This window comes from Aspergillus fischeri, genomic scaffold (assembly GCF_000149645.3).
Source record: "Aspergillus fischeri NRRL 181 1099437636264 genomic scaffold, whole genome shotgun sequence".
NCBI lineage: Eukaryota > Fungi > Ascomycota > Eurotiomycetes > Eurotiales > Aspergillaceae > Aspergillus > Aspergillus fischeri.
Genome location: NW_001509762.1, coordinates 5,460,918 through 5,485,934, shown reverse-complemented (window position 1 = coordinate 5,485,934; position 25,017 = coordinate 5,460,918). Strand labels below are relative to the sequence as shown.

The 25,017-nt window shown below is 50.9% G+C and overlaps 12 protein-coding genes across 12 annotated transcripts; 8 read left to right on the top strand and 4 right to left on the bottom strand.

Moving 5' to 3' along the window:
• Positions 1-297: 297 nt before the first annotated feature.
• Positions 298-1,674, bottom strand: NFIA_090760 (uncharacterized protein; the record flags this gene model as incomplete). The annotated part of the gene is made up of 3 exons (XM_001261014.1): positions 298-933; positions 995-1,580; positions 1,631-1,674. 3 exons carry the CDS (start codon positions 1,672-1,674, stop codon positions 298-300), a joined length of 1,266 nt encoding a protein of 421 aa, XP_001261015.1.
• A 2,373-nt stretch (positions 1,675-4,047) lies between these two features.
• Positions 4,048-6,010, top strand: NFIA_090750 (putative FAD monooxygenase; the record flags this gene model as incomplete). Its single annotated transcript, XM_001261013.1, has 2 exons — positions 4,048-4,698; positions 4,763-6,010. 2 exons carry the CDS (start codon positions 4,048-4,050, stop codon positions 6,008-6,010), a joined length of 1,899 nt encoding a protein of 632 aa, XP_001261014.1.
• A 387-nt stretch (positions 6,011-6,397) lies between these two features.
• On the top strand, positions 6,398-7,293 carry NFIA_090740 (CXXC motif containing zinc binding protein; the record flags this gene model as incomplete). Its single annotated transcript, XM_001261012.1, has 5 exons — positions 6,398-6,432; positions 6,562-6,676; positions 6,750-6,815; positions 6,975-7,097; positions 7,150-7,293. The coding sequence occupies 5 exons, from the start codon at positions 6,398-6,400 to the stop codon at positions 7,291-7,293; spliced, it is 483 nt and encodes a 160-aa protein (XP_001261013.1).
• Positions 7,294-8,055: 762 nt separating this feature from the next.
• Positions 8,056-8,374, top strand: NFIA_090730 (small nuclear ribonucleoprotein F; the record flags this gene model as incomplete). Its single annotated transcript, XM_001261011.1, has 2 exons — positions 8,056-8,243; positions 8,308-8,374. The coding sequence occupies 2 exons, from the start codon at positions 8,056-8,058 to the stop codon at positions 8,372-8,374; spliced, it is 255 nt and encodes an 84-aa protein (XP_001261012.1).
• Positions 8,375-9,477: 1,103 nt separating this feature from the next.
• NFIA_090720 (TPR domain protein) lies at positions 9,478-11,163 on the top strand (the record flags this gene model as incomplete). The annotated part of the gene is made up of 1 exon (XM_001261010.1): positions 9,478-11,163. One exon carries the CDS (start codon positions 9,478-9,480, stop codon positions 11,161-11,163), a length of 1,686 nt encoding a protein of 561 aa, XP_001261011.1.
• A 1,016-nt stretch (positions 11,164-12,179) lies between these two features.
• NFIA_090710 (uncharacterized protein) lies at positions 12,180-13,604 on the top strand (the record flags this gene model as incomplete). The annotated part of the gene is made up of 1 exon (XM_001261009.1): positions 12,180-13,604. The coding sequence occupies one exon, from the start codon at positions 12,180-12,182 to the stop codon at positions 13,602-13,604; it is 1,425 nt and encodes a 474-aa protein (XP_001261010.1).
• A 455-nt stretch (positions 13,605-14,059) lies between these two features.
• NFIA_090700 (putative neutral amino acid permease) lies at positions 14,060-15,610 on the top strand (the record flags this gene model as incomplete). Its single annotated transcript, XM_001261008.1, has 6 exons — positions 14,060-14,289; positions 14,472-14,803; positions 14,856-14,999; positions 15,050-15,264; positions 15,317-15,514; positions 15,584-15,610. 6 exons carry the CDS (start codon positions 14,060-14,062, stop codon positions 15,608-15,610), a joined length of 1,146 nt encoding a protein of 381 aa, XP_001261009.1.
• Positions 15,611-15,997: 387 nt separating this feature from the next.
• NFIA_090690 (uncharacterized protein) lies at positions 15,998-16,877 on the bottom strand (the record flags this gene model as incomplete). Its single annotated transcript, XM_001261007.1, has 2 exons — positions 15,998-16,066; positions 16,116-16,877. The coding sequence occupies 2 exons, from the start codon at positions 16,875-16,877 to the stop codon at positions 15,998-16,000; spliced, it is 831 nt and encodes a 276-aa protein (XP_001261008.1).
• Positions 16,878-18,459: 1,582 nt separating this feature from the next.
• On the top strand, positions 18,460-19,648 carry NFIA_090680 (putative integral membrane protein; the record flags this gene model as incomplete). The annotated part of the gene is made up of 3 exons (XM_001261006.1): positions 18,460-18,606; positions 18,818-19,282; positions 19,331-19,648. The coding sequence occupies 3 exons, from the start codon at positions 18,460-18,462 to the stop codon at positions 19,646-19,648; spliced, it is 930 nt and encodes a 309-aa protein (XP_001261007.1).
• Positions 19,649-20,181: 533 nt separating this feature from the next.
• On the top strand, positions 20,182-20,982 carry NFIA_090670 (SDR family oxidoreductase; the record flags this gene model as incomplete). The annotated part of the gene is made up of 1 exon (XM_001261005.1): positions 20,182-20,982. One exon carries the CDS (start codon positions 20,182-20,184, stop codon positions 20,980-20,982), a length of 801 nt encoding a protein of 266 aa, XP_001261006.1.
• Positions 20,983-21,058: 76 nt separating this feature from the next.
• NFIA_090660 (glycoside hydrolase family 131 protein) lies at positions 21,059-22,008 on the bottom strand (the record flags this gene model as incomplete). Its single annotated transcript, XM_001261004.1, has 4 exons — positions 21,059-21,427; positions 21,502-21,672; positions 21,726-21,862; positions 21,912-22,008. 4 exons carry the CDS (start codon positions 22,006-22,008, stop codon positions 21,059-21,061), a joined length of 774 nt encoding a protein of 257 aa, XP_001261005.1.
• A 383-nt stretch (positions 22,009-22,391) lies between these two features.
• NFIA_090650 (putative MFS sugar transporter) lies at positions 22,392-24,013 on the bottom strand (the record flags this gene model as incomplete). Its single annotated transcript, XM_001261003.1, has 2 exons — positions 22,392-23,758; positions 23,809-24,013. The coding sequence occupies 2 exons, from the start codon at positions 24,011-24,013 to the stop codon at positions 22,392-22,394; spliced, it is 1,572 nt and encodes a 523-aa protein (XP_001261004.1).
• Positions 24,014-25,017: the final 1,004 nt, after the last annotated feature.

The window sequence follows — 25,017 nt, the reverse complement described above, 5'->3', positions numbered from 1 at the left end:
ACGTTCAACTATTCAGTTTCTTGGAGAACAAGACGAAGAGAACTCATCGCTTTGAATATGAATTGAGGGAGAGCTCAGATAAAAGTTTTGTGTCAGATTAGATCAACTTTCTCAGTGCTTCGCTATAAGAGGGTATCGAAGAAAAGCAAGGCCACGCTAAACAGAGCCTAGTAACGTACATGACAACATGAGTGTTGGAAAAGAAGAGGAAAGCACAAATAAATCTGCGAAGGCCTCGAAGTCACGAAGAAGAACTGTTGATCTGCCCATAACTCCACTTGTTCAACGCAATTTCAGTTAGTGCATGAGCCGACTGCTTTCTGTGGGTCCGCTGCTGGAGCCGGAGAAGGTGCTGTTGCTTCGCTCAAGATGATAGTTCATCTGTCGACGTTGCCTCATCAAGGCTAATGTGCTCATTTGAAGCTCTTCGAAAGCAAGTAAGGTAGCATCGTGCGCACCGAGCATGTCGAGGAGCTTGTGGATGTCGTGCATGTGTTTCCGAATGGCACTGTCCGGAGCGCAGAAGGTGCGGACACTCATCTCCTTCACCACTGCTTTCCAGTTGTGAAGATTGGAGTGAAGAAGGATGGGGTTGGTCGAGCTCTCTCCGTCGAAGCGCAGTGTTCGGATGTTAGACAAGATTAGTCGACGCTGAGTGGCCTGATCGAACCGAAACTCGACGACCTGAGGTCTGTTCTTGGAGCCCCAGAAGTTGGTAACTCTTTTGATTGATTCATCTGAGATACGGCCGGCTTCGTATTGTCGAACGAGGAACGTGTTTGCGGTCACGCAGATCATAACCTCCATCTCCGAGTACAATCTGGCCTGTGTAGGAGGGTCCAGAGAGATGGGAACTGCTGACTCAGGTACGATTCTTGGCCGGCGTGGTGCACCAGCGAATGCCTTTGGGTAAGCCTTTGCCATATCCTCGGCCTATAGATTGTGTTAGCGAGACTGTAGATGATAATATCAAAAATTTACTGTGAGCACTTACAATCTCTCCCACATGGTGCTTGATCTTCTTTCCGAAATCTCGGAAGATCTTCGAGTTTTGTCTCTTGAGCGGCGCAGTGTTGAAGTCGTCGGCGCGGCCGAGCCAGCCATTTGTTCCGAAAAGCTTCTTGTGCGATGATCTCACTTGTTGAGTCGTGTAGCCGAAGTGATGACGATCAATCGAATGGGAATCACATATCTCCATTGCTTCGTTCACAGGAGACAGAGAGTTGTTGCTGTACCCTTCATGCACAAAAGTGGCCTGCTGACTTGCGGGGATATCCTCGTCGTAGATCCTAACAGATGGCTTGCGCTGAGTCCCTTTATGAAGAGGGACATCGAGCATTGCGGAAAGGTGGAGACCAGCAGAAGGCTCGGCGCAGTGCAGTGAAGGAGAAGATGAGATATCAAGAGGAGACGGTGGTGCAACGGTGCTAGCGTGAACTGATTGGAAAGAAGGGGATCTGGACGAAGTATCCAGAGAAGAGAGGGTGGTGACCGTGGTATCAGGAGAGGTGTTCCAGAATTCCCTGTACTTTTCATAAAAGGGATTGAGCTTGGCAATATCCTCATACGAGAGATGGATACTTCGCACGATTAGCACATTTGCGTTTTCCAATGGACACGAGGACCATACTCAGGGCTCAGCATGATGGGAACTTCGTAGGTTTCGTCACTCATGGTGATGAAGCGGTATGAACGATGGGATCGAATTGACGACGTAGTACTACTCGGTAGCAGAGGCAAGATGATGTACGTGCAGAGGGATTACAAGAGAAGGCAGATGCGAAGACTCGATATAATTTCGAAAGAAGATGCATCGAGGAGAAGAAGACGTAGGGGACTGATATAGCCTCGTGGTAGTTGGCATCTTATTGTCTATTGATATGGTCATTATTTCATATAGCTGGATACAATGCTATTGTCAGTGCAATAGCACTATTCATGTCAATCTGTTCAGACTAAAATGGGTTTGTCTGCTAATCGCTCTCGCCCTATTCAGGAAACCCTGAGGTGAATGGGAGTGGATTCGCAACAATAGCATTATGTCTATTACCTAAATAGCCTTAGGGAATGCTTATTCGCAGAAAGGTTATAGTTTGATGCTAACTTTTTCTTCTTCTCTTTATCTTTATTTATATCCAACAATTTCTCTCGGCAATAGATCAATTCTACTGTCCCAATAGTTGCAGGACAATCATCGCCCAGAATTCAACAATCAACGGGAACAAATCACAGAAAAGACCATACGCTCAAAGAGCTACCCGGTCTCATGGACTAGTGGATTCTCGTCTCATTCTCGCTTATTGCTAGAACAGACCGTGACTAGGTAGTTATTGAGGGATGTATAGGAAACCGTAGTGGGCAATATTTCGAGATCCAAGATGGCACCACGAGGCGAGAGATGACTCCTGACTACTTGTCTCAGTATTTGCGGACAATAGCTATCCGGTCTAATAAATTTACGCCTCATGATATAGACTTCGTATAGGAGAAAGAGTCATTCTGCCCTTCTGTCTTTAGGTAGGAATGAACTCAGGAAGCTTTAGGAACCGCTCAGTTCTCACCAACGAGCACAAATTGCCAAATGACACTTCCTGTATATCCAACAAATACCAGTAGATGCAGTCCTTAAGTTGCAAAGTAGGTACTTGTGATTCATGATCCTGTAAACACCCCGAAACGCAGGATGATGTCTGGGGTTCTTTCTGTTCTTTCAGCAAAAGTGAGTCCGAAGTGAGCTTTGATTGATTTCTTAGTATACAACTTAGACTGGATACATGATTGCGAGTAAGTATTCTCATCTCCCATCACAGGAGACCCCAGAATGCGACAATTGGCAAGGAGGATGATGCAGAGATCTAGCAACTGCCAGTGGATTAGCCGCGAATATCCAGTAAGCCGAATTCCATGCGGTAGGATGTCTCCCCAAAGCGCAGAATCCTCCGGGAAGCCGAAATCCAATGCCTGGGGAATGGACACTACTAGAAATCACGGCTAGAGGGCCGCTAAATGTATGTTAGCACACCATACCACACACCGAAGAGAGGTAGGCGGTCTTCATGACTGTTCCCTCACAAACTGAGGGATGACCAATGGAGATGCCAAAATTGAGGGTGAATATCAGCTATGGGTCCATATTCGGTCGATCTGATGTATGGTAATCGAGACGGTATTTCAAGGACGTCCGTGAAGGTTGCCGGTTCCCATAGAGCGGCATCTCGGAATGACACGAAATGTTACTCAAGGCTACGTAGACTTTTGCACCGGAAATCCTCCTGAGCATTAGACCAACAGACTATAGAAAAGACCAATCGATTCAAGGTCCTCAGAAAGGTAGATATTCATCAAAGCTCCAGCAGCTCATATGTCGTACCTAAAGTAATGGCAATAAAGTCGGGATTGCAATGGAGCCAATTAGAGACATGGTAAACGCCCAGAAGTCCCGGGTGATGCTGCCGAGGGGTGCGAATCACGTGAGACTCTCCACTTGCCGACCTGCTAGCCGCAGCCAGGGTCAGAGACTCGGAATGGACCACGGCATTCCTCCATTAGTCGCCCCTTCGAACCACTCACCATCTGCCTTCCGGCCTCCCCGCAGACCCAGCTCCCATCCACGCCCGCACGTCCCGCAATCTCCAATTACAGGGAGTTCCTCTAGTTCGATTGCTGGGCCAAATCAACCTGTGCGTTGCAGCTTAGGGTCGCTTATGACATCTGAGCCACATCCGTCGCTTGCTCTCTACCATCCAGCCGAATCTGAATGCCGTTGTGGTCCTCCGTTGCTTTCCAGCCTGACACTGTTCACCCGCTACCTCAGCTGCCTCGAATTATATATGAGCGCCTACTACCCTGTTGAAAATGGCTTACTTTACCTCTCTGTGTCTTTTCTATCTCGCCTACTTAGATCCAAGGTTACTTTTATACAGGTGATGCTGTGTTATTGAGTATTCGCCATACACACACTTCTTGCTTGGATTCCCGTCATTGGCGGACCTTCAGCCTCCTCCCGCAAACTCAACAGTTTAAGAATATTCAAGTCAATCGACCAAGATGACACACAGACAAGAAAAATATGACATCGTCATCGTGGGCGCCGGCCCTGTTGGTATTCTGCTGTCTCTCTGCATGTCCCGCTGGGGCTACAAAGTGAAGCACATCGACAACCGCCCGGTGCCTACCGCAACTGGCCGCGCCGATGGTATTCAGCCTCGCTCAACGGAGATACTTCGGAACCTGGGACTGAAGCGTCAGATTATGGCTTACAAGCCAGCTAAGGTGTACGATGTCGCTTTCTGGGATCCTCTTCCCGAAGGCAAGGGTATCCACCGCACCGGAAGCTGGCCTAGCTGCCCTCGGTTCATTGACACAAGATACCCTTTCACTACCCTTGTCCACCAGGGCAAGATCGAGAGAGTCTTTATTGACGAAATCGAGAAGGCTGGCACGAGAATTGAGAGACCCTGGACAATCATCGGGTTCAAGAACGATGGCGCGGACAAGAACTATCCCGTCCAGGTGTCGCTCAAGTGCATCGATACAAACGTCATTGAGACTGTTCGTACCAAGTACCTCTTCAGCGGTGAGGGCGCTCGCAGTTTTGTCAGAGAGCAGCTCGGCATCAAGATCCACCATAAGGATCCCATCTCTTATGTCTGGGGCGTCATGGACGGTGTCGTGAGAACAAACTTCCCTGATATTGAGGTAAGAATGGACTCTTCATTCAACCAGGAAAAGTGGCCTCATTTACTAATTCGTTTTATAATAGACCAAGTGCACCATCCACTCAGATGCTGGCTCCATCATGGTTATCCCGCGTGAGGACAACATGGTCCGTCTCTATGTCCAGATCGCCTCTTCCTCCGATCCCGACTTCAACCCAAGAAAGACCGCCACTGCGGAGGAAGTCCAGGAGACGGCAAAGAAGATTCTCAAGCCATACACTTTGGAGTGGGACCGCGTCGAGTGGTACTCTGTCTACCCCATTGGTCAGGGTATCTCCGAGAGGTATACATTGGACGAGCGCATCTTCATGGGAGGAGATGCCTGTCACACGCACAGTCCCAAGGCTGGTCAGGGTATGAACACAGCGTTCCACGATGCACTCAATATGGCCTGGAAGCTCCACGCCGTCGAATCCGGATTGGCCGACCGTTCCATTTTGAGCACGTACGAAAGCGAGCGCAAGGACATTGCTGAAAGGCTGCTGGACTTTGACAACAAGTATGCCGCCCTATTCTCCAAGCGTCGCCCGACAGCCGGTGAGGTCGGATCCGCGAGCCACACCCAGGCCGCCGCTGGTGCTGAGGAGGACGAATTCGTCAAGACTTTCAAGTCTTCCTGCGAATTCACCTCCGGATACGGCGTTGCTTACAAGCCCAATGTTTTCAACTGGAGTCCAAGCCATCCCGCTCAGTCGCCTCTGTTCAACATCCCTGACGTTAAGCTGACTCCTGGCCGCGCCTTCACCCCCACCACTGTGACCCGTTTAGCGGATGCCAACTTTGTGCACCTCGAGCAGGAAATCCCTGCAAATGGAGCATTCCGCATCTTCATCTTTGCCGGTAAACAGGCAAACACCAAGAAAGCGATCACAGACTTTGGAGCCAACCTTGAAAAGGAGCGGTCATTCCTGTCTTCTTACCGCCGTATTGATGAGATCTCTTTCTTTGAGCGTCATCTGCCCCACTCCAAGCTGTTCTCTATCTGCCTGATCTACGCTGCTCAGAAAAACGAGGTTGATGTGGAGGCCATCCCTCAGATCCTCCGCGATTACCACCACCACATCTACGCCGACGACATTCCAGACGTGCGCGTGCCTCTCGCCAAGTTTGCCGCCCATGAGAAGCTGGGCTTCGACCCCGAAAAGGGAGGTGTTGTAGTCACTCGTCCCGACAGCCACGTTGCCTGCACGGTGCAATTGGTGGAGGGCAGCGGCACTGTTGATGCTCTCAATGCATACTTCAACTCCTTCTCCACAAAGCCCCTTGGCCAGGACCAGCAAAGCCGCCTATAAGCAGATTTATTTAGTTGCAATCCTGCGTATCTTTGGCTTTGTGTCCATTGTCTTTTCCTTTCGGTCTTATAATTCGTTCCGGACGAACGATGACGACTTGCATTACTGGCGTTGATATCCATGTAATCTGCTTTTCTGTTCACATTTAATTAGAAGATAGCCAAGATAAAACATTCAGCAAGATATGAGAATTCCAGCACTGGTGCATGTGGGCGGTCAATCTTATCAGTACCTAAGGCAGTGGACCGAAGACCGTGGAATTTCTAGTACTTCATCACCTTCACCAATCACCCCGCACAGAACATACCCACCTAAAGACTTCTACATCGCATTCCTCCCTCGCTAGGTTCTGTTTAAAAAAGGCTGATAAGACTCATATCAATCAAAATGCTTTCGCTTCTCCTCTCTGCTGAGCTTACAGGGTAAGATAACACAAGCGAGTTATATATTTATTCTTCTTACTTCCCTCGGTTTGCATCTCTCTGCCTATATCAGTTTCCCCGCACGCCTCGATCATGAGATTCATGCCAGTAGCTCATCACTCAATGTAGGGTCACCGACCTTCGGCCCAAGGACACGGAGCAAGAACCATACTTTTACACCTTCAAGGTACAATGCACTTCCTGCCGCGAGGTGCATCCAAACTGGGTCAGCTTCAATCGCTTTGTAAGTTTCCATAACACCCAACACTCCTCTTTACAAACAGTGGTGAGCGCTGTACTAACAGCTACTGATGCAGGAGCAACATGAGATTCCTGGAAGTCGGGGCGAGGCCAACTTTGTGTGGAAATGCAAGCTTTGCCAGGTTAGTCTTTTCCTAGCTATTATGTGCTCTGCTGGGCTTGCCATTTTGAGCCATCTCGTTTGTTCTTGTGGTCGGTTCTACGAGACCCAAGGAGATAACGAGATGCGGAATTTAGGCAAGCTTTTTATAAGGCTATTCGCTAACCATGCTTAAAACCAGAAAACCCATTCCGCTTCGATCGTCAACGGTCCGCATGCCTATCAGGGGGATGAGAAGCGCAAGGGCAGCAGAGTGATCGAGATCGACTGTCGTGGACTGGAGTTTACGGAGTTCAAGCCTGATGTGAGTGTAATCATCATTGAGCCAGGCCAGATTTCTGACGATGGATGCGCAGGGAGAATGGGAGGCAAAGGGCATTGATTCGTCCACGCCTTTCACTGGTATAGATTTGTCCGAGGGAGAATGGTATGATTATGACGAGAAAGCCGGGGAGGAGGTCTCCATCAAGGAAATCAACTGGGAGGTGGGAAGAGGTTGAGATGTAGTAGCCGACGATTTCACGACTGAGAGGAGTATTTCTGTAGCATTCTGTGTCAGTATTTTCAGCTCATTCCTAGCTTTTATTTCCTCCATTTGTCACATCGTAAATGGGCTTCTTATGCAGAAGGCTGCGGCGGACGCATTGCTCTCAGTCGAAAATTCTCCTGACTATCGCAAGAGGATGATGAATCTGGTAGACTAGGTAGAATCAATTCAATTCACTCATCGGCTTGTTTTTTCCTTTTTGACTTCTTCCCTGTTGACAGAGAGATGTTCTCAAGGCGGTGATGCAACTCGACATGTGATTGGCCGAGCGCCGCGTCCAGCAGCATCACATTTTCGCGGTCTTATAACCTTCAGCGGTCGATTGGGCGTACTGCGGTAGCTCCGACCACTTTTCACCTCGACACGCGACCGGTCCAGCACTTTGGATTCCGGATAATTCGTTCTTTTCAGCTGGTCAATCAAGACTCATTACACACTACATATTGTCCCCCTTTTTGGAAGGGCCTCCCTCTGTCGTACATCTCGGATTCCTGGTGAATCAATCACAAGGCGCTTCACATCACCACCATGAGTGTTCGTTGCTCCTCCATTCGTCCATTTGCTCCAGATTTGAGGAAACTTGTTATTGACATGTATTGACGCACTCTGCAGTTCCAACCAGTTAACCCCCGACCCTTTCTGCAAGCTCGGTACGGCTGCCCAACCTCCCCTGTTCCCCTCCGATTGCGCTTTTATCTCTATCTAGTACGAAGGAATGAACACATCTTTTCTAATACAGCGTCTTAGGGTTGGCACCGAGCTCATCATTCGTCTCAAGTGGGGCCAGACAGAGTACAAGGGCAAGCTGGAAAGCATCGATTCGTACATGAATGTCCTCCTGAGGGATACGGAGGAGTTCATCGATGGAAAGAACACGGGTACACTTGGTCTTGTGCTGATTCGGTACGTTTCGGATTGCGGCGTCCCCATTCTCTTCCCTGAACATGTCCTAACTGACACGAACCAGGTGTAACAACATTCTCTGGATGGGATCGGCAGACAGCGTTGAGATGACGGATTTGGGACTGCGATAGAGAAGAGGAGGTGTCAATGGGCTTCATTTATGGAATTCCGACTGAGGACGAGGATACCTATACCTACGGAATCGCTCCTGACGAGGCAAATGTCGCAAAAACGAGGAAGGGCTATACACCAATTGATTAACAGGTCTACGACGAGCCTCGGTTTCTTGTTTGTTCTCTGATCTCTCTGGTACAAGGCGTTTTTAACCACTGCTTTTAAATATGATTTGCAGATTAAGGCTGGGCAGAGAACGAGAGACCTACATGTGTGGTATATTAGACACGGGCTTGCTCTGGTCATTCCTCCAGTTATGTATGGTAATGGTAATACCATCATATAATCGTACGATGAATGCGAAGCCTCTGGACATCTCGCGACAGTAAGTACTGACTGGATGATAAGTTCGCTCATGATTCCAATGGCGCTGTAGCTGCAGTCTGGCTGGTTTTCAGCTGGAAGTTCTACACAGGATGATCTTGACCATCGCACCAACGTGCACTCAACCAACACCGAATCAATAATCTCAACCTGAACTTCCAATGTGCACACAAGGTTCAGGGTTCCCCAATACTTCTTAGATGCGTAACACAGCCTGTGCTTCAACTATGCCGATTGACTTTGATCACGGATCGCTTCTACCACTGCCACCTGGAGTACGGTAGCAGGTCCTGCATATAGATCCTTCAGTGCATCACGAGCTATGAAAGTGAAACTCCGTCGAGGTGTATAGTAAGTCTACTTGATATCGCCGTATGCGTTCTGTGTTTTACATATCAAGAATTAAAAATTGCGTATTCGTTCTCAGAGTGTCCGAGAGGTCCGTTGACGATCTGTGAATATTCTTACAGTCAACTGCATCATGAATGCTCAATCTATTGTATCGAACAGAGACGACGACAGTAAACGATTCTGTCGAGATCCTGCCATGACGAAATGCATAGCGAGGAGCAGGCCAGGAGGTTGATATACCACTTGGATCATGAGATGTTATCCCGCTCGAGTTACCCCACTTCGTCACCAACTCGTTTATCGAACTTCTTTGAACATGTTCGCATTAATGAAAAGGAGCTCCAAAATTGTACGGTTAATGGGTACTTAAATCACATCAGTCACGATGAGCAAACAACTTGAACCTTCAGATGATACCTCCGACTCCTACTACAACCTCGGATCATATCACCGACGCGTGAGCACCGCTAATCACCAAGCTCAGCTATGGTTCGACCGCGGGCTCATCTGGACATACGCCTTCAACCATGAAGAAGCGGGCCATTGTTTCGAGAAATCCATCGAATTTGACCCCAAGTGTGCCATGTCATACTGGGGTCTCGCTTACGCCCTCGGTCCAAACTACAACAAACCATGGGAGGTCTTCGATAAGCAGGAGCTCGAATCGACAGTCCAGCGCACGCGCAGGGCTGCAGAAGATGCAAAAGCAAACGCAAAACCAGCGTCGCCGGTAGAGGCGGCTCTGATCGACGCCCTGCAGTATCGGTACCCGCATGACCGGCCGACGGGGGACTGCTCATCATGGAACCAGGGCTACGCCGATGCCATGGAAGCGGTGTATAAACAGCACCCAGATGATCTAGACGTCGCGGTGCTGTATGCAGACGCCTTGATGAATCTTACGCCGTGGGCGCTCTGGGATATAAAGACTGGGCAACCCGCGCCGGACGCGCGCACGTTAGACATAAAAACAGTCCTCGATCGTGCGCTGGCACAGAAGGGAGGACTCTCTCATCCGGGTCTGCTGCATTTGTACATCCATTTGATGGAGATGTCAGGGTCTCCGGAGAGCGCATTGACGGCCGCCGACCACCTACGGGGCCTGGTACCTGACGCAGGGCATCTGAATCATATGCCTACGCATTTGGACATTCTCTGTGGCGATTATCGCCGAGCAGTGGCCTCCAACTCGGAAGCTATCCGGGCGGACGAGAAGTTTCTCGCTCGTGCAGGTCCCGTCAACTTTTATACCCTCTATCGATCTCATGATTATCATTTCCGTATCTACGCGGCCATGTTCGCCGGACAGTCGAGGGTAGCCTTGGACACTGCCGCGGAGCTGGAGGCCTCCATTCCCGAAGAACTTTTACGGATCGAGTCGCCCCCGATGGCAGACTGGCTCGAGGGGTTCCTCGCGGTGAAAGTGCACGTGCTTATCCGATTCGGGCGCTGGGAGGATATCCTTGCTCTGGAACTGCCACAGGACCAAGATCTCTACTGCGTGACTACGGCAATGATCCACTACGCCAAAGGCGTAGCATATGCTGCTCTCGGACGCGTAGACGAGGCAGACAAGGAGCGGACAGAATTCCACAAAGCCCTCGACCGTGTCCCTGCCAGCCGGGCGCTATTCAACAACACCTGCCGGGATATTCTGGCCATTGCGGAAGCCATGCTCGACGGGGAGATCGAATACCGCCGCGGGAATATCGACGCGGCCTTCAATCACCTGCGACAGTCCATCGCGCTGGACGATGGTCTTCCCTATGACGAGCCGTGGGGCTGGATGCAGCCCACCCGGCATGCGTATGGTGCTCTCCTGCTCGAGCAGGGCCAAGTAGAGAAGGCTGCGGAAGTGTACGGTGCCGATCTGGGGATGGACGATACCCTGCCGCGGGCCCTGCAGCATCCGAACAACGTGTGGTCGTTACATGGGTATCATGAGTGTTTGACGAGGCTGGGACGGTTGGCAGAGGCACGGATCATCCAGCAGCAATTGAAACTCGCTGCAGCGACGGCAGACGTGCCGATTCGGTCTTCGTGCTTTTGCCGACTGGAGTGCTGTACATAGTCAAGCACACTGCGCTCTTGTAGTGTAGCATCTGTCCATATCCGTAACGATGAAACGATGAAATGATTGACCATAATCGTCAAGGTGTAGATTCGCTCTGCCGATCACAGATATCGTCGCGTCATAGTTATGATCGGCCGGACGATTTCCGAGCTGCTTCTTAGCATATAGAGTAGTTTAGTTAAGCATCACCATCTTCATTCTGCGACCAGATTGTTGAATTTGCATATACCCAACAAACAATGCCGGTTCCCGTCCTATAAATGACCATTGATCTGAGAGGTAGTTGCGGGATGCATACGGAGTATTTCCATCAATACCCCTGGTAGTTTCCAAGGAGATGAAGACGTAGTGATCGCCAGATCAACCTAACTAGTGCTAAGAATAAATAAGTGCTGCAGATGCGGAAGATCCACATCAAATCCCAAAGAAGCAGGCTTGCCGAGGATGGCCCTCGTTCTTATTGTCCGCCTAAAATGATTCATTGTGATTACGATGGATAATGCTTGTTTCTGCAATGTGTGGTAATGCAGGTACACAGTGAATCATCAACTGCTAGGATATAAAGGGTGCAAGAGAGTAATACTAGGCCTAATCTGCCTGCTTCGTCTGGAACTGATTCTGAATATCACTGAATACCGACTGAGGAGGACGGTCAACTTCAGTCAAACTATGCAAATATGATGATTTGGCATTAACAAACAATTCACAACACTCCACTATGCGGAAAAGAAACAATGAAGATTGCCTCTTTTGATTTTTCCAGAAAACGTGGATCAAATTATTCCTCCCACAAGTCCGCTGTTTGATCCCCATTGGCCAATTGCTCGGCGGAAAGAATCAGCCACTGCTGCCGCTCCCGCTTCCCAAAGTGGTAATTCCAGGTAAGTTCCAGTCCACGGTGGATTAAATTTCTGAAGCTTAGTCAAGAACTTGCCTCATGGCATCACATTTAAGGATGGATGTCTTTCAGTATTGATTAAAGGGCGTTTTAATCATTGGTGATTACTTGCAACATGCCACCCTCCCTCTCCAATGATGTCCTACTTCTAGTCGGGGAGCTTCTGGAGGATCACCAAGACCGCTATAATCTCCTCTTCGTGTGCCGTCATTTTCATGGCTTGTTCCGTCGAGTCGTGTACCACTATGCTGCGCTGAAAGATTGCAGCCAGACGCGCTCATTTTTGAGTGCCGCGTTGCGACACCCCGAGCTGGCTGGGGCGGTTCGCGCTTTGGATTTGAGCGGGTGGCGAACGCAGTCTGAGACTTACGAAAGCAGCAGCGTGGCTGCAGAGGAGATGGAAGTGTTTCGCAATTGGGCTCAAGAAATCAGCCACTCAGACGAGGAGTACATCCAGTGGGAGCACGATCTGCAGCGAGATGTCGGAGAGGCCTGGATGGCCCTTCTCCTGCCGCTGGTGAGGAACGTCCAGCAGCTGCGGTTGGTATATCCCAGGGAGAACAAGTATCTCGACCGCATGATGCAGCGGGCCGTCCGGCGAGAGAAGCCGTTCGACACGCAGCCCGCCTTCCGTGCTCTGCGAGACGTCTCCTTGGGTCATTTGGACGACACGCTAGACAGCAAGGGCACCTACGCCCCGTCTCAGGTACTTCCATTCTTCCAGCTACCATCAATGCGCGCCATCACAGTCGATTCGGTCGTTGAATCGACCTCTGCGGATGAGCAGCCGCAACCAGAGCAAGAGCAAGAGCAAGAGCCATCGCCCGCCTCACCGATGTCTGAAATCGTCTTAAACTCCAGCAGCGGCGCCAACGGCATGACAAGCATTGTCGCCGCTTGCTCTGCCCTTCGATCATTCAAATACCAGCACTCGGACGGCCATCTGCTCGCCGAAGGCTACCAGCCTGCTGCCTTCTACCGCTCGCTGTCTGCCAGCAAACATACCCTGCACACACTCTGGCTGGACAGCTGCGGGGTGCATCTCCCCTTCACCATTACGGGTGTTAACGAAACGCACGAGGAGTGGTTCGGGTCGCTGGCCGATTTTACGAACCTGAAGGATGTGCGGATCCGGTTGCCGAATCTTTTGGATATCCGGTACCAGGCTGAGCCGTCGGTTCCTCTGACGGAGGTCTTACCGGCTGGAGTGGAGACGTTGTATGTGGAAGGATGCAAGGAGAATTCGTTGGCGATGTTGGTGAACCAGTTGAGGACGCTACTTAGCGCTAGCCACAATGGCGGTGTTGACGGTAAAAGTGGACAGTCATCTCGCTTCAAGGACTTGAAAAAGCTGGAGATCGAGGGAATGTTCCACGATGAGGAGGATTATGAGGATTCTGGATACGAGGGTTCTGCGGCTGGTGAAAAGGTCATCAAGCCGCGGGTTTACGAGATGGTGGGACCCTTGCGCCGGGCTTGCGAACTCTCCGGGGTGGGCTTGTTCATTCGGGACCGTGTGTGCCCGGAGAGTATGAAATGACTGATATGACATTGTGACTTGATGATACCCTGGCTTAGACATAGATGATAGAGATATTACCCATTCTTGCAATTCCTACAAGACGAGCCATGATTGCCTCATCCAAACATGACTTCAATTTAGATCTATTGTAAGGAAGGATAAAACGAAGTCTGCCTGGTCGATTACCACAAGGATGCTCTTTCGAGCCTCGGTCAGATGTAGATGCAAGGGTCTATCGCCATTCACGCAAGGAGGATCTAATCCAGTCTCGAAGGCTCACCGGAGAGGTGCGATGTTTCATTTTGAGGTTCCTTCGCAGCGGCCAAATGAATGGTTGCACTGCATCTCTGGCTGATGTTACCTAGTCATCAATTTCACTTCTGGAGATATATAGCAAAACCGGAGGCCATTGCCCTCGCGAAGGAAACAGCATTGCAAACTTGGTAAACAACTCAAGAGTGGGTAACAGCAAGATGTCACCCGATACATCCGACCTCGACCTCGGAACGCGGCCGGCGGTATCCCTCAATCGAGGAGAAGGGTATAAAGAGCAACCTGAAACTCCGGACGAAGAGCCATTCGGAGACGAAGAAGGCGCAGAGGTCAGGTACCGAACGTTGGAGTGGTGGTTTGTCAGCCCCGGTTCAGCAGAAGGCCGACAGAGTCGATCTGACGTGGCATGTGAACAGGAGATGCGCGATAGGTTTGCAGCCTCTGCTGTCAGCTCTCCTTGAACTAACGCCGGTGGCTAGTCATGCTGGCTGGGGGCACATCTCTAGGCATCCTAACGCTTCCCTCGGCTGTGGCGACACTGGGAATCGTCCCGTTGGTCTTCCGTCTCCCGCCCCTGGTCCTTTATCAATGGCTAACTGTGAATTGACAAAGGGGCGTGATACTGATCGTCGGCATTGCTATCCTCACTGTTTACACCGGCTGCGTAATGGGGCAATTCAAGCAACGGTATCCACATGTTCATAGCATTGCGGATGGGGGCGAGGTACTCTTTGGCTGGATCGGGCGCGAGGTCCTGGGGACGGGGCTGCTGCTCTGCCTGGTGTTTGTGATGGGAGGACACATTCTAACCTTCACTGTCATGATGAACACACTGACCGACCATGGCACATGCAGTATTGTTTTCGGGGTGGTGGGGCTGCTGATTTCGCTTATATTGAGCTTGCCGCGGACGTTTAAGAGGATGTCATGGTTGTCAGTTATTTGTAAGATTCGTCATATGAGCAGTGAAGAGTTGACACTGACCGATGACTGCAGCGTTTGCCAGTATCGTTGCGGCAGTCTTGGTCACAATGATTGCGCTTGGTGTCCAGCGGCCGCCGAATGTAAAGGTCGAGGTGACCAGGCCGACTAGTCTGTACAGAGCGTTTCTCGCAGTCACGGATATCGTGTTCGCTTATGGTAAGTCTCTATTGATCAACTGCAGCTGAATCATTGATCAACAACGGCAGCCGCCCATCCAGCCTTCTTTGGCTACATTTCCGAGATGAAAACTCCCACCGACTGGCCGAAGACGCTGTGTTTTGTTGAAGTCATCAACACGACCTTGTACACAGTCACTGGGGTTGTTATCTACCGGTTTGCTGGCCAACACGTTGCTTCACCGGCACTGGGCTCATCCAGCCCTTTGATGGCCAAGGTTGCGTATGGAATTGCGATTCCAACGGTATGAACTTCAGGATGATAGCATTTGATCTACCTGGAAACTGACGTTGTAGATTGTGATTGCCGGGGTGATTAATGGACACATCGCCTGCAAGTACATTTATGTCCGCCTGTTCCGGGGTACCGAGCATATGCACCAGCGCAGTCTGTTTGCGATAGGGACTTGGGTGGCAATCTCGGTGGTGCTGTGGACGATAGCCTGGGTCATTGCAGAAGCAGTTCCTGAGTTCAATAACCTGCTGAGCCTGGTCGTAAGTTGCCGTTGCCCATGCCGGAGCGATTGCATGTCTAACAATACTACAGACGTCACTGTTCTGCAGTTGGTTTTCGTGTGCGTATCCTTTTGAGAACAGAGAGAGGTGCCTTGCTAATTACTTAGATGGACTATGTGGTGCCTTCTGGCTCTTCATCAACAAAGGTCTTTGGTTCTCGTCGCCGAGGAAAACATTCTTGGCCATTGTCAATTTCACCCTGATTGGAATGGGTGCATGTCTGGTAAGTAGTCTTCATCTTCTTGCATCTCGTACTGATGGGTCAGTGTGGCCTTGGACTGTATGCGTCTGGCCGAGCAATCAGCGAAGAGTCAGCTGGTCGCAGTTTCTCCTGCGCTAGTACTGCATAGAGCTGGGGACATTGATGTAGGTGGATTGTGGGCAATTGAAACACAGTGATCAAATTGTTGTCTGTAGTTTGACATGACCCATCACTGAACCGGCGGAAAGAAATATGCAGAATCATAGTTTGACAGGCGAAGTTTCCACGTCGAACTCTGTTGTGCAAAGCAAGAACGTGTCTCGAAGAGCCTGGACGGCATTAGCTGAGGGAAATCATTGAAAGGAAGGCACAACGTACAGACAAGCGATACTTCTCATTGATCGCTTGATAGTCCTCGCCAGCCAGCATATCGCAGAAGTGCCTGATGGACGGGTAATGCACCAGCGAGATTTCGTTCCACCAATCTGTCTCTGGTCGATCGAGGCTTCCCCGCGAGTCGACCTGGGCGGTCGAAGCGGGTCTGATCACATTCCCTACGAGCTTTGCATTCCCGCCGCGCTTACCAGCGACAGGGATGAAAGCCTGTCCGTATTGGTAGTAGCTTTTCTTTCCGTTGGGGTGGTGGAAATGCAGCAGATTTAGCATGGTGACTGGGCCATCGTGTGTACGCGTGAGGGTGTCCATAAAAGCTAGTAGATCTGGTGAGAGTTCCAGATTCTTTGAGGAAGGCTTCTGGTGGGCATTGGCCAGAGAGCCGGTTAGAGGGATGGAGGAGGCGGCTCGTTTGAGAGATTTGTCGCGGTCATCGTAGTTGGATAGAAGCTTTGAGGGGATACCGACGGCGAGACGGTACTCCTGTTGCACGAGGGGTTGTAGGTTAGGCGGAAGTGATTCAAGGGCTGCTTCTTGGGTCAACGAGGACGGCTGAATGAGAACAAGGAGATCCCATTTTGTGGTCGTCAGCAGACGGGAGTCAATGAGGGTGGGAGGAATAACGATGTGTTGTGGACGAGAGGCGAGAATGATCTTGACGGCGGAGGATTGGCGGAGCTGGCGAAGAAAGGACTCGGCGGTGGTTGAGGGAGCAAGAGCAAGGAGATGCAGAGTGAGACCAGGCATGTTGATGAATTGTGCTGTTGATATTTGTTTCAATCTTATATGTGATATCAGCTATTATTGATTCAACACAAGATAGTCAATTTGATGCTTTTATCTCAATCAGACAACCGAGGTAGATTACATCAAGAGAGTGCGGGGAATTTCCCGAGGGCCATTCTATATTCTTGAAGTCAGTAAGACAATCCCACTAGATAGTAGAAATAGCTACAAGACGCGGATATTCATCTATATCTATCATGCTGGTACAATACGGAGGAATCGAGATATCTCAAGTCATAATGAAAAGAAGGAGTCCTGGCTACGGAGTAAGCTCGACTCATATCGCAGTTAGATAGCAATCAGTATCAGTCCTCTAAGTTCAATAATAGAAGATCCTCTCTTGGCAATTCGGCTTGGTCAGAGTTCAAAAAGAATGGAATTCAACAGTCCATGTCAAATCCAAATATTTATGCTCGCTTCGAGCTACTAGTATTACGTACACGGTATCCTCTCCAGCGATCTAAGCAATGGCCTAAGGAAGCCAAAGCTGATTTAAGGTTGAATCCTTTGGGATGACAGACTAGACAGGAAACCAGTGCGACCACATGGTGCAAACTCTGAATATAATCCAATAATTGCGGTAGATCAATGTCCTTGTGTTTGATAGCCAAAGCCAGATTGTCATAGATCCCGAATATATCCCGTTGACCGGGATGAGCAGATCATAAGCAGATCAGCAAGTAGATCGAAATGAACTAGGGTTCGTCATATTATATTACCAAGTATTATTGAAGAATCGACGAGACTATTGGAAAGAATTGAATAACCCAGTCATCTGCAGCAGCGGTTTCATTCTACTCCGTAAAGTATCTCGTATCAAGTCCAAACTTGCATGCTGCATTAAGTAATAGATTGGTCAAGACTGATCGCGTTTAACTTTGTTAGATCCGGATGTTTTCCCCTGAAGAGCTTTCCCCTCCTGCGGCTCTCAACGCCGCTCCATCCACAGACCAATCGACATCCACACAGGAACTGCTGCTCAAGACAGTGAGGGCTCGCCTCTGACATCCGTGGTTTGGACATCAATCCCCCACTAGAAACGCGTTCATTCGTGGCTGGTTTTCAATGACACGATCTGCAATGTACCGACTGGGTAAGGAACCACACGAGGAGGGGATAGGGGATCCCACATGGTCTGTTTCCTACCAAGTCCATGGCTCACCGAGGCAAGTTTAATCGCTGCTAATGTTGTTGAGTATCCAGATCCCAACCTCTCAGAATCGACGCCAAAACAGCAATCCTACTGAGGCTATGCAGTAATCCCGTATTGTGCGAGTCCACCCTGGCGCCGGAGTACTCCGCTCTCTGTACCATAAAACCGCCCAAAGCCTGGGCCTTTGGGAGGAGACGCATGGCGGCATGGCATCCATGGCACGCCGCACGACTCGCAATAGTAAACTCTAGCTAATCAGACTAGAATTTTCTCACTGCCGATTATCGACGGATTATCCTTATTAATGACTCGGTCGCTCGCTCTCTGTGCCCATGCTTTCTCTAACCAGACTCTCTTCAAGCCGGCCATCACCCATGCCTCGGCATCACCATGCTCAACGGTCGCAGTGAGGCGATTGTCGCCGCCACCTCTGTCTTTCTGGCCCTATCGCTGGTCACCGTGTGCCTGCGATGTTTCGTTCGTGCGCGAGTGGTGCGCGCTTTTGGCCTGGATGATTGGACGATGGTCGCCGCCATGGTAGGTTTTCTGCGCCTCAATTGATTTCGTCCAGCAGCGAGCTGACGAGTAAGGCCCTCAACCTAGCATTCGCCATTTGCACTCTCGTGGGTTGCTCTTATGGGATGGGCCAGAAGACCGATTACTTTGAATCGCACCCGGACTATTACCGTCGAGCTCTACTGGTATGAATTCTAGGTCGAAAGACAATTACACATGCTAATGGTACAAGTGCTGGTGGCTCGGTCAAGTCTTCTATGTCATCACCTGTGTCGTCGCCAAAATGTCCATCATCATCTCCCTCCTGCGCATCACCATTAACCGAGTGCATATCCTCATCCTGTATGCCGCCATGGGGCTGGCCCTGGTTGTGGGCCTTCTGTTCTTCTTTTTCACCATGTTCGAATGTAAACCGGTCGACTACTTCTGGAACCGATCCAGCAAGCCGGGCTCGTGCCTCGATACGGATATCCTCATCGCCATTGCGTATACCTACAGCGTGGGTGCGGCCGTTACCGATTTTACGATTGGAATATTGCCGGTATTCATCATCTGGTCTCTGCGCATGAACGCCCGGACGAAGATGGCCATTGCAGGTATTTTAGGGATTGGATGCATTGCCAGCGCGGCAGTCATTGTTCGAATTCCGTTTGTTCACAATTACAAGGACCACGACTTTTTCTATGCGACCTACCAAGTGAGCGGTCACTCCGAGGATGATGGAATAAAAGCTAACAAATAGCAGATCTCAATCTGGAGTAACGTCGAGGCCGGACTGGGCATCACGGCAGGTTCGCTGACGACCCTCCGTCCTCTGATTCGCTTTCTTCGTGACGGCTCTTCGGCCTCACGAAGTCATCAACGAACACCAGGCTCATTTCCACTATCCGGAAATATGCCCAAGGGGCTCACGCGCCGGTCGAAGCCCGATGAGGGGGTTGACGACGCCCGTCGGCTATGGACGGGAATGGCGGACGAAGAGTATCAGGGCATCACAACCACGATTATTACAGGGAGCCATCCCACAAAGCGGGGAGAGAGCGAGGACAGTTTAACCAGTTGATTTATATCTGTATTATATGATTAATAGATTTTGGGTTCATTCCATCATAGGTTCCACTGTTCCTTTGTACCATTACCCCATCGCTGGTACCTCTCTACCCCTCTCCAACTCAATTCACGCTGGATTACTTGGTAAGGATCACGCTTGCTTTATGTCATAACAGCTAGCGAGAAACTAGCGAATGGGGATGAGTGCATCGTTTGACAACGTGGATAACGCTTAGGAAGGATTGACTAAGAGTTAGCAATCCCTCCCAGAGCAATCAGATGCATCAGAACAACAGAGACCCATTAGAAAGACTTTGGTCATACTTTACTGATCCTTTACTGATGGTGATTTCTCCGAGGGGCTGAGTTAGCTCACTACGAAGGTACTCTCTCAGGATGTACCCTGTTAGCCACCTCATGACATCATCAATGCCATCACTGCTCCGCTCATTCCCGGGGTATATAACTACCCCCTCTTCTCTCATCTCTCATTTACAATTATAACCATCCAAACATTTACTAGTTTATAACGATAATACTGTCAAAATGCCCATCCCCGTCCCCGCCGCCTCCTCCCTCCTCGACCTCCTCAGCCTCAAGGGCAAAACCGTGGTGGTAACCGGCGCCTCCGGCCCCCGCGGCATGGGCATCGAAGCCGCCCGCGGCTGCGCGGAAATGGGCGCCAACATCGCCCTCACATACGCCTCCCGCCCGGAAGGCGGCGAGAAGAACGCAGCCGAGATCGCCAAAACCTACGGCGTCAAGGCCAAGGCCTACAAGTGCAACGTGGGCGACTGGGAGAGCGTCCAGAAGCTGGTCGCGGACGTGATCGCCGAGTTCGGACAGATCGATGCCTTTATCGCGAATGCGGGGCGCACCGCCAGCGCGGGGATCCTGGATGGCTCCGTGAATGACTGGGCGGAGGTGATTCAGACGGATCTGACGGGCACGTTTTACTGCGCGAAGGCTGTCGGCCCGCACTTCAAGGAGCGGGGAAAGGGCAGCTTCGTCATTACGAGCAGTATGTCGGGCCATATTGCGAACTATCCGCAGGAGCAGACGAGCTACAATGTTGCCAAGGCGGGGTGCATTCACTTTGCCAAGTCGCTGGCGAATGAGTGGAGGGATTTTGCCCGCGTCAACAGTATCTCGCCGGGGTATATCGATACCGGCTTGTCGGATTTCGTGGACAAGAAGACGCAGGACCTGTGGCTGAGTATGATTCCCATGGGCCGCAACGGGGACGCGAAGGAGCTCAAGGGCGCGTACGTGTATCTGTGCAGCGATGCCAGTTCCTACATGACCGGGACCGACCTGCTCATTGACGGGGGGTACTGCATTCGTTGATGCTATTCCCTTCCATTGAATTCAGTTCCATTATATATAAGAAATACACCTATGCTACGTTTCGCTCCGCAGAAATTCAATAATCAGAAGGCCCAGCCACATCCGTAGTCACCATCCCACTCTCAATATAAACCCCCGACCAGAACCAATCCTCGGCCGGCGCATTCACCCCATTATCCAACCTCAGCTCCCCCACATGCCAATCCTGAGAATCAGTAAACGTATTCGCACCAATATTCTCCACAACCTTCTTCAGCGCCTCCGCCCCCGTCGACGCCCACAGGCCAACGGTTTTCGCGTCGAAGTCGATATCGTACGCAAAATTGTACCATGTCCCGGGGACCAGCTGCGTGTCCCACTTCGTCTGTCCGCCGACCATCCAGCGGAGGGTATTATCATCGGCAGTACCGCTGAGCCGGCCGTATTTCAGTTCCGTAAAGTGGTTCTAACATCTCATCAGCCTCACACTCACACACAACTAGACAGCTGGGTGCTGGGGGAGAAGGGGCAGGGGGGTACCTCAAAAAAGGCAATCTGATGCTCGAGACCCGGATCCGGGGCGTTGGTTTCTCCAGTCGACACCGAGAAGTGATAGTACAGATGGCCCTGGCCTAGGTTGACGCCTGCGGCTTTCTGGGGGATGATCTCGCTGCGCATCATTGTTTGGCCGTTCCAGGAGGAGGAGGAGTCCTTCGCCTTATTAGTATTGCGTTTGCATAGGATAGAGGAAGAGGCGGAGGTACAATAGTGATCCGGATGCCCTGGGCATCGACCTTGGAGGCTGGGTTCTTGAACGCAGGCGAGAGGCCTAGGTAGTGAGGGGTTGGCTGCGAGCCGTGGATGTACCATTGGTACGGGGGGATTTGGTTAGACCAGGACCCTATTGATTGTCAGTATATAGCCATGGATATAAGTGAAAGGGAGGGTACATTGGTCAAAGTGGTCGACGGTAAAGTTGGCGTCGAAGAAGCCGTTCCAGATCACGTCGCAGCGGACGAGGGGGAGGAACAAGAGCCAGGGTTTCATCTTGTCTTGATACGATGAGTTTTATTCAATTGTCTGTTGAGTTGACCGAGAGATAGAGAGTGACATAGAGTGATATAGAGTGATGGCCATGTTTTTATATACAAGTGTCTCATGCTGAAACGGCTAAATAGACGCCAATGTCCAGAGACATCGGGTTTCATCGAATCCTTCTGAAGTCAAATAAAGTAAAATAAAGTAGCCTAGAATACTCTGCATCTATCATACTGTTCGTCAATCCATTCATCAAATCATATCATACCAGATGATCTGCGTCTCATATTCCCAATCAAGTACGGGGTTAATATCCTCTGATTGATAATGTCCTGCATTTATCCAGCGGACCGCTGGTCCGACACTTGGTGAATCCCTCAGGATCAATGCAATCAACCCGCGACGTCAAAAGCTGAAGATTCAGCCTTGTTTAATTTGAATTTGTCGTCCCCCGAATCCGTCGCGACGTCAACCACCTCGGCAAAATGCATCCGGGGCAGGCTGCGCGCGACGCGGGGCGGGTCGAAGATGCTCTTTGACTGGATGAAGATCTCGTCGATCTCCTCTAGGGTGCGGCCGTTCGTCTCAGGGAAGAAGAGGTAGACCGTCGGCACGATGGCTGCGTTGAGCACCGCGAAGATGATATAGTACTGGTACCCGATGGAGTTGAAGCCGACGGGCGTCACCTGCGCCAGGAGGAAGTTGAAGGTCCACACGGCGGCCGTGGAGACGGCGCTGATGGCCGCGCGCAGCTGCAACGGTGCGACCTCGGTCGCGTATAGGAACGTCAGGCCCGAGTAGCCGACGGTGAATATGAATTGAAAGACAAACAGGAAGATGACGGCAACGACTGTTGCGCCCGTGTTGTCCGTCACTGAGGTGGTCCCCGCGAGGATGGCCATGGAGAGGGACATGGCGGCTGCACTCCACAGCATCAGGGGCCGCCGGCCCAGCCGGTCGATCGTGAAGAAAGCCAGGAACCCGCCCAGTGGCTGTGTCAGGCACATGGCTCCAGCCAGGATGCGCGAATTGATCGCGCTCATGCCCAGGTACTGCTCGAAGATGGTCGTCGCGTACATGCTGATCAGGTTGATCCCGCACATCTGCTGGAACATCTGCCCGCCTGCCGCGAGAAGGGTGCGATGGAACAGCCGCTGCTCGCCCATCGTGAGCATGCTCTTGAACGAGCCATTGCCGCAGATGGACAACGAGAGCTCAATGTCGCGAATGTCCGCGCTGATCGACTCCGAGTCCGGCTCCACATCGGCCAGCGCGGCAAGAATCTCTCGGGCCTCCTGAATTCGGCCCTTTTTGACCAGCCACCGGGGCGATTCAGGAAAGATCACGATGAACACCATCACAATCAACAACAAGACAATCTGGAAAGCGAGGGGGAAGCGCCACGACACCGAGTTGCCGGTAATGAAGTAGAAGCCAAAGTCAATCCAGAGGGATAGGGAGACACCAATGCCGATGAAGATGCCGTCGGTCACCACATGCGCACCCCGTTTGCTGGCTTTCGAAATCTCCGACTGCCACACGGGCACCGTCGCCAGATAGGCACCGGTCCCTAAACCCAGAACCAGTCGTGCCACAATGAACTGAGCAAAGTCGAATGCTGTGGCCATCAAAACTGCACCGACGATTGTCACACCGGATGCAAGAAAGACCACCTTTCGGCGACCCAGGCGGTCACCAAGGTAAATGCACGACAGGGAGCCAAAGATACCCCCGACAGTGAAAAGGGCCACAACGGTGCCTATGATCATCAGCCACTCAACTATTCCAACACTGGATGCAGTGACATACCCTGAATGGTGGAGTTGTAATGCTGCTGAGCCCCTGTGGTATTTACCGTATCAATCTGGGGAAAGGTCTTGACGAACGATTCGAGCGTCAACAAGCCTCCGGCTACGCTTAGGTTGTATCCATAGGTGACAAAGGCCGGGCACACGACCAGACAGATGATGGCCCGGCTCAAGGCAGAGCCACGGAGGCCAAAATAAGGCGCCATCTCAATGGTGAAGTATAGGCAAGCACTGCAGGTATCTCAATCTCAATGATGGCGATTCTGAAACAGAAACAGCTATAAGGCCTTCAATGCCCCGCTCTGATGGGTCATCCATTGCCAGAAATGTCAATTGCATTATATACCAGATGTCCATTTGTACGGTCATCGGCGGGTGCCGGGGGAGGCGATACACCAAGTGGACCAGGATTCCCAGAATCTCGCTTGGGGCTGTTGGCTGGCCGATCATCGGTGCTCACTTTTCCAGTTGCCTCTAGTGCATTTCCCCGGATGGATGATGGGGCGCCACGTTCATTGTGAGGTTCTTCGCCGTCTTCCCCAGAGTTTGAGTGGGACTGAGCGGCCCTGCAGCATGATTCAGGGAGCAGCCGCAAACAGACGAATCGTTGCATTCGAAAGAGTAAAAGAAATTCCAGCCGACAAAACGCCCAGAAGCGAATAGCAGATTCTCGGGTCGGTCAATCCAATAGAACGGCTGTTCCCCGCTTGTTAGTCTGTTATTGTAGCCGATTCTCCACTGCTCTGGTTCAGGCTCTGCCATCGGACCTGGCCGATTCAAGAATGCCTCGGCCAGTTTTCATCTGACCGAATGGCTGTCGGAAAGAAACTCCAGGTCATTGTGATGATAGTAATAATGATGTCTCCAGATAGAACAGCTGCAGCTGCAGGGTGACAGATTCAGGTAGAGATGCACCCCGCGATGCTGAGTACAAGGAATGATGTAGGGATGGATGCGGGCATGTCCGCGCCAAGAGCATCGCAACTACCGGGACTAAGATTCATTAGAGCATCAGCGTTGACCTTGGGTGCTGTGCTGGAACCAATATGCATAAGCATGCAATGCTGGCACAATGGCATATGCAACGGCAATCTAGGCGCTGTGGATCTGGAGGAGTATGCTTATATGTAGCGGTTGGTTTATCATTGTATCGACATATGATATATCAGATAAGCAGAAGGATATAGTTACTGCATAACCATCTGCCTCA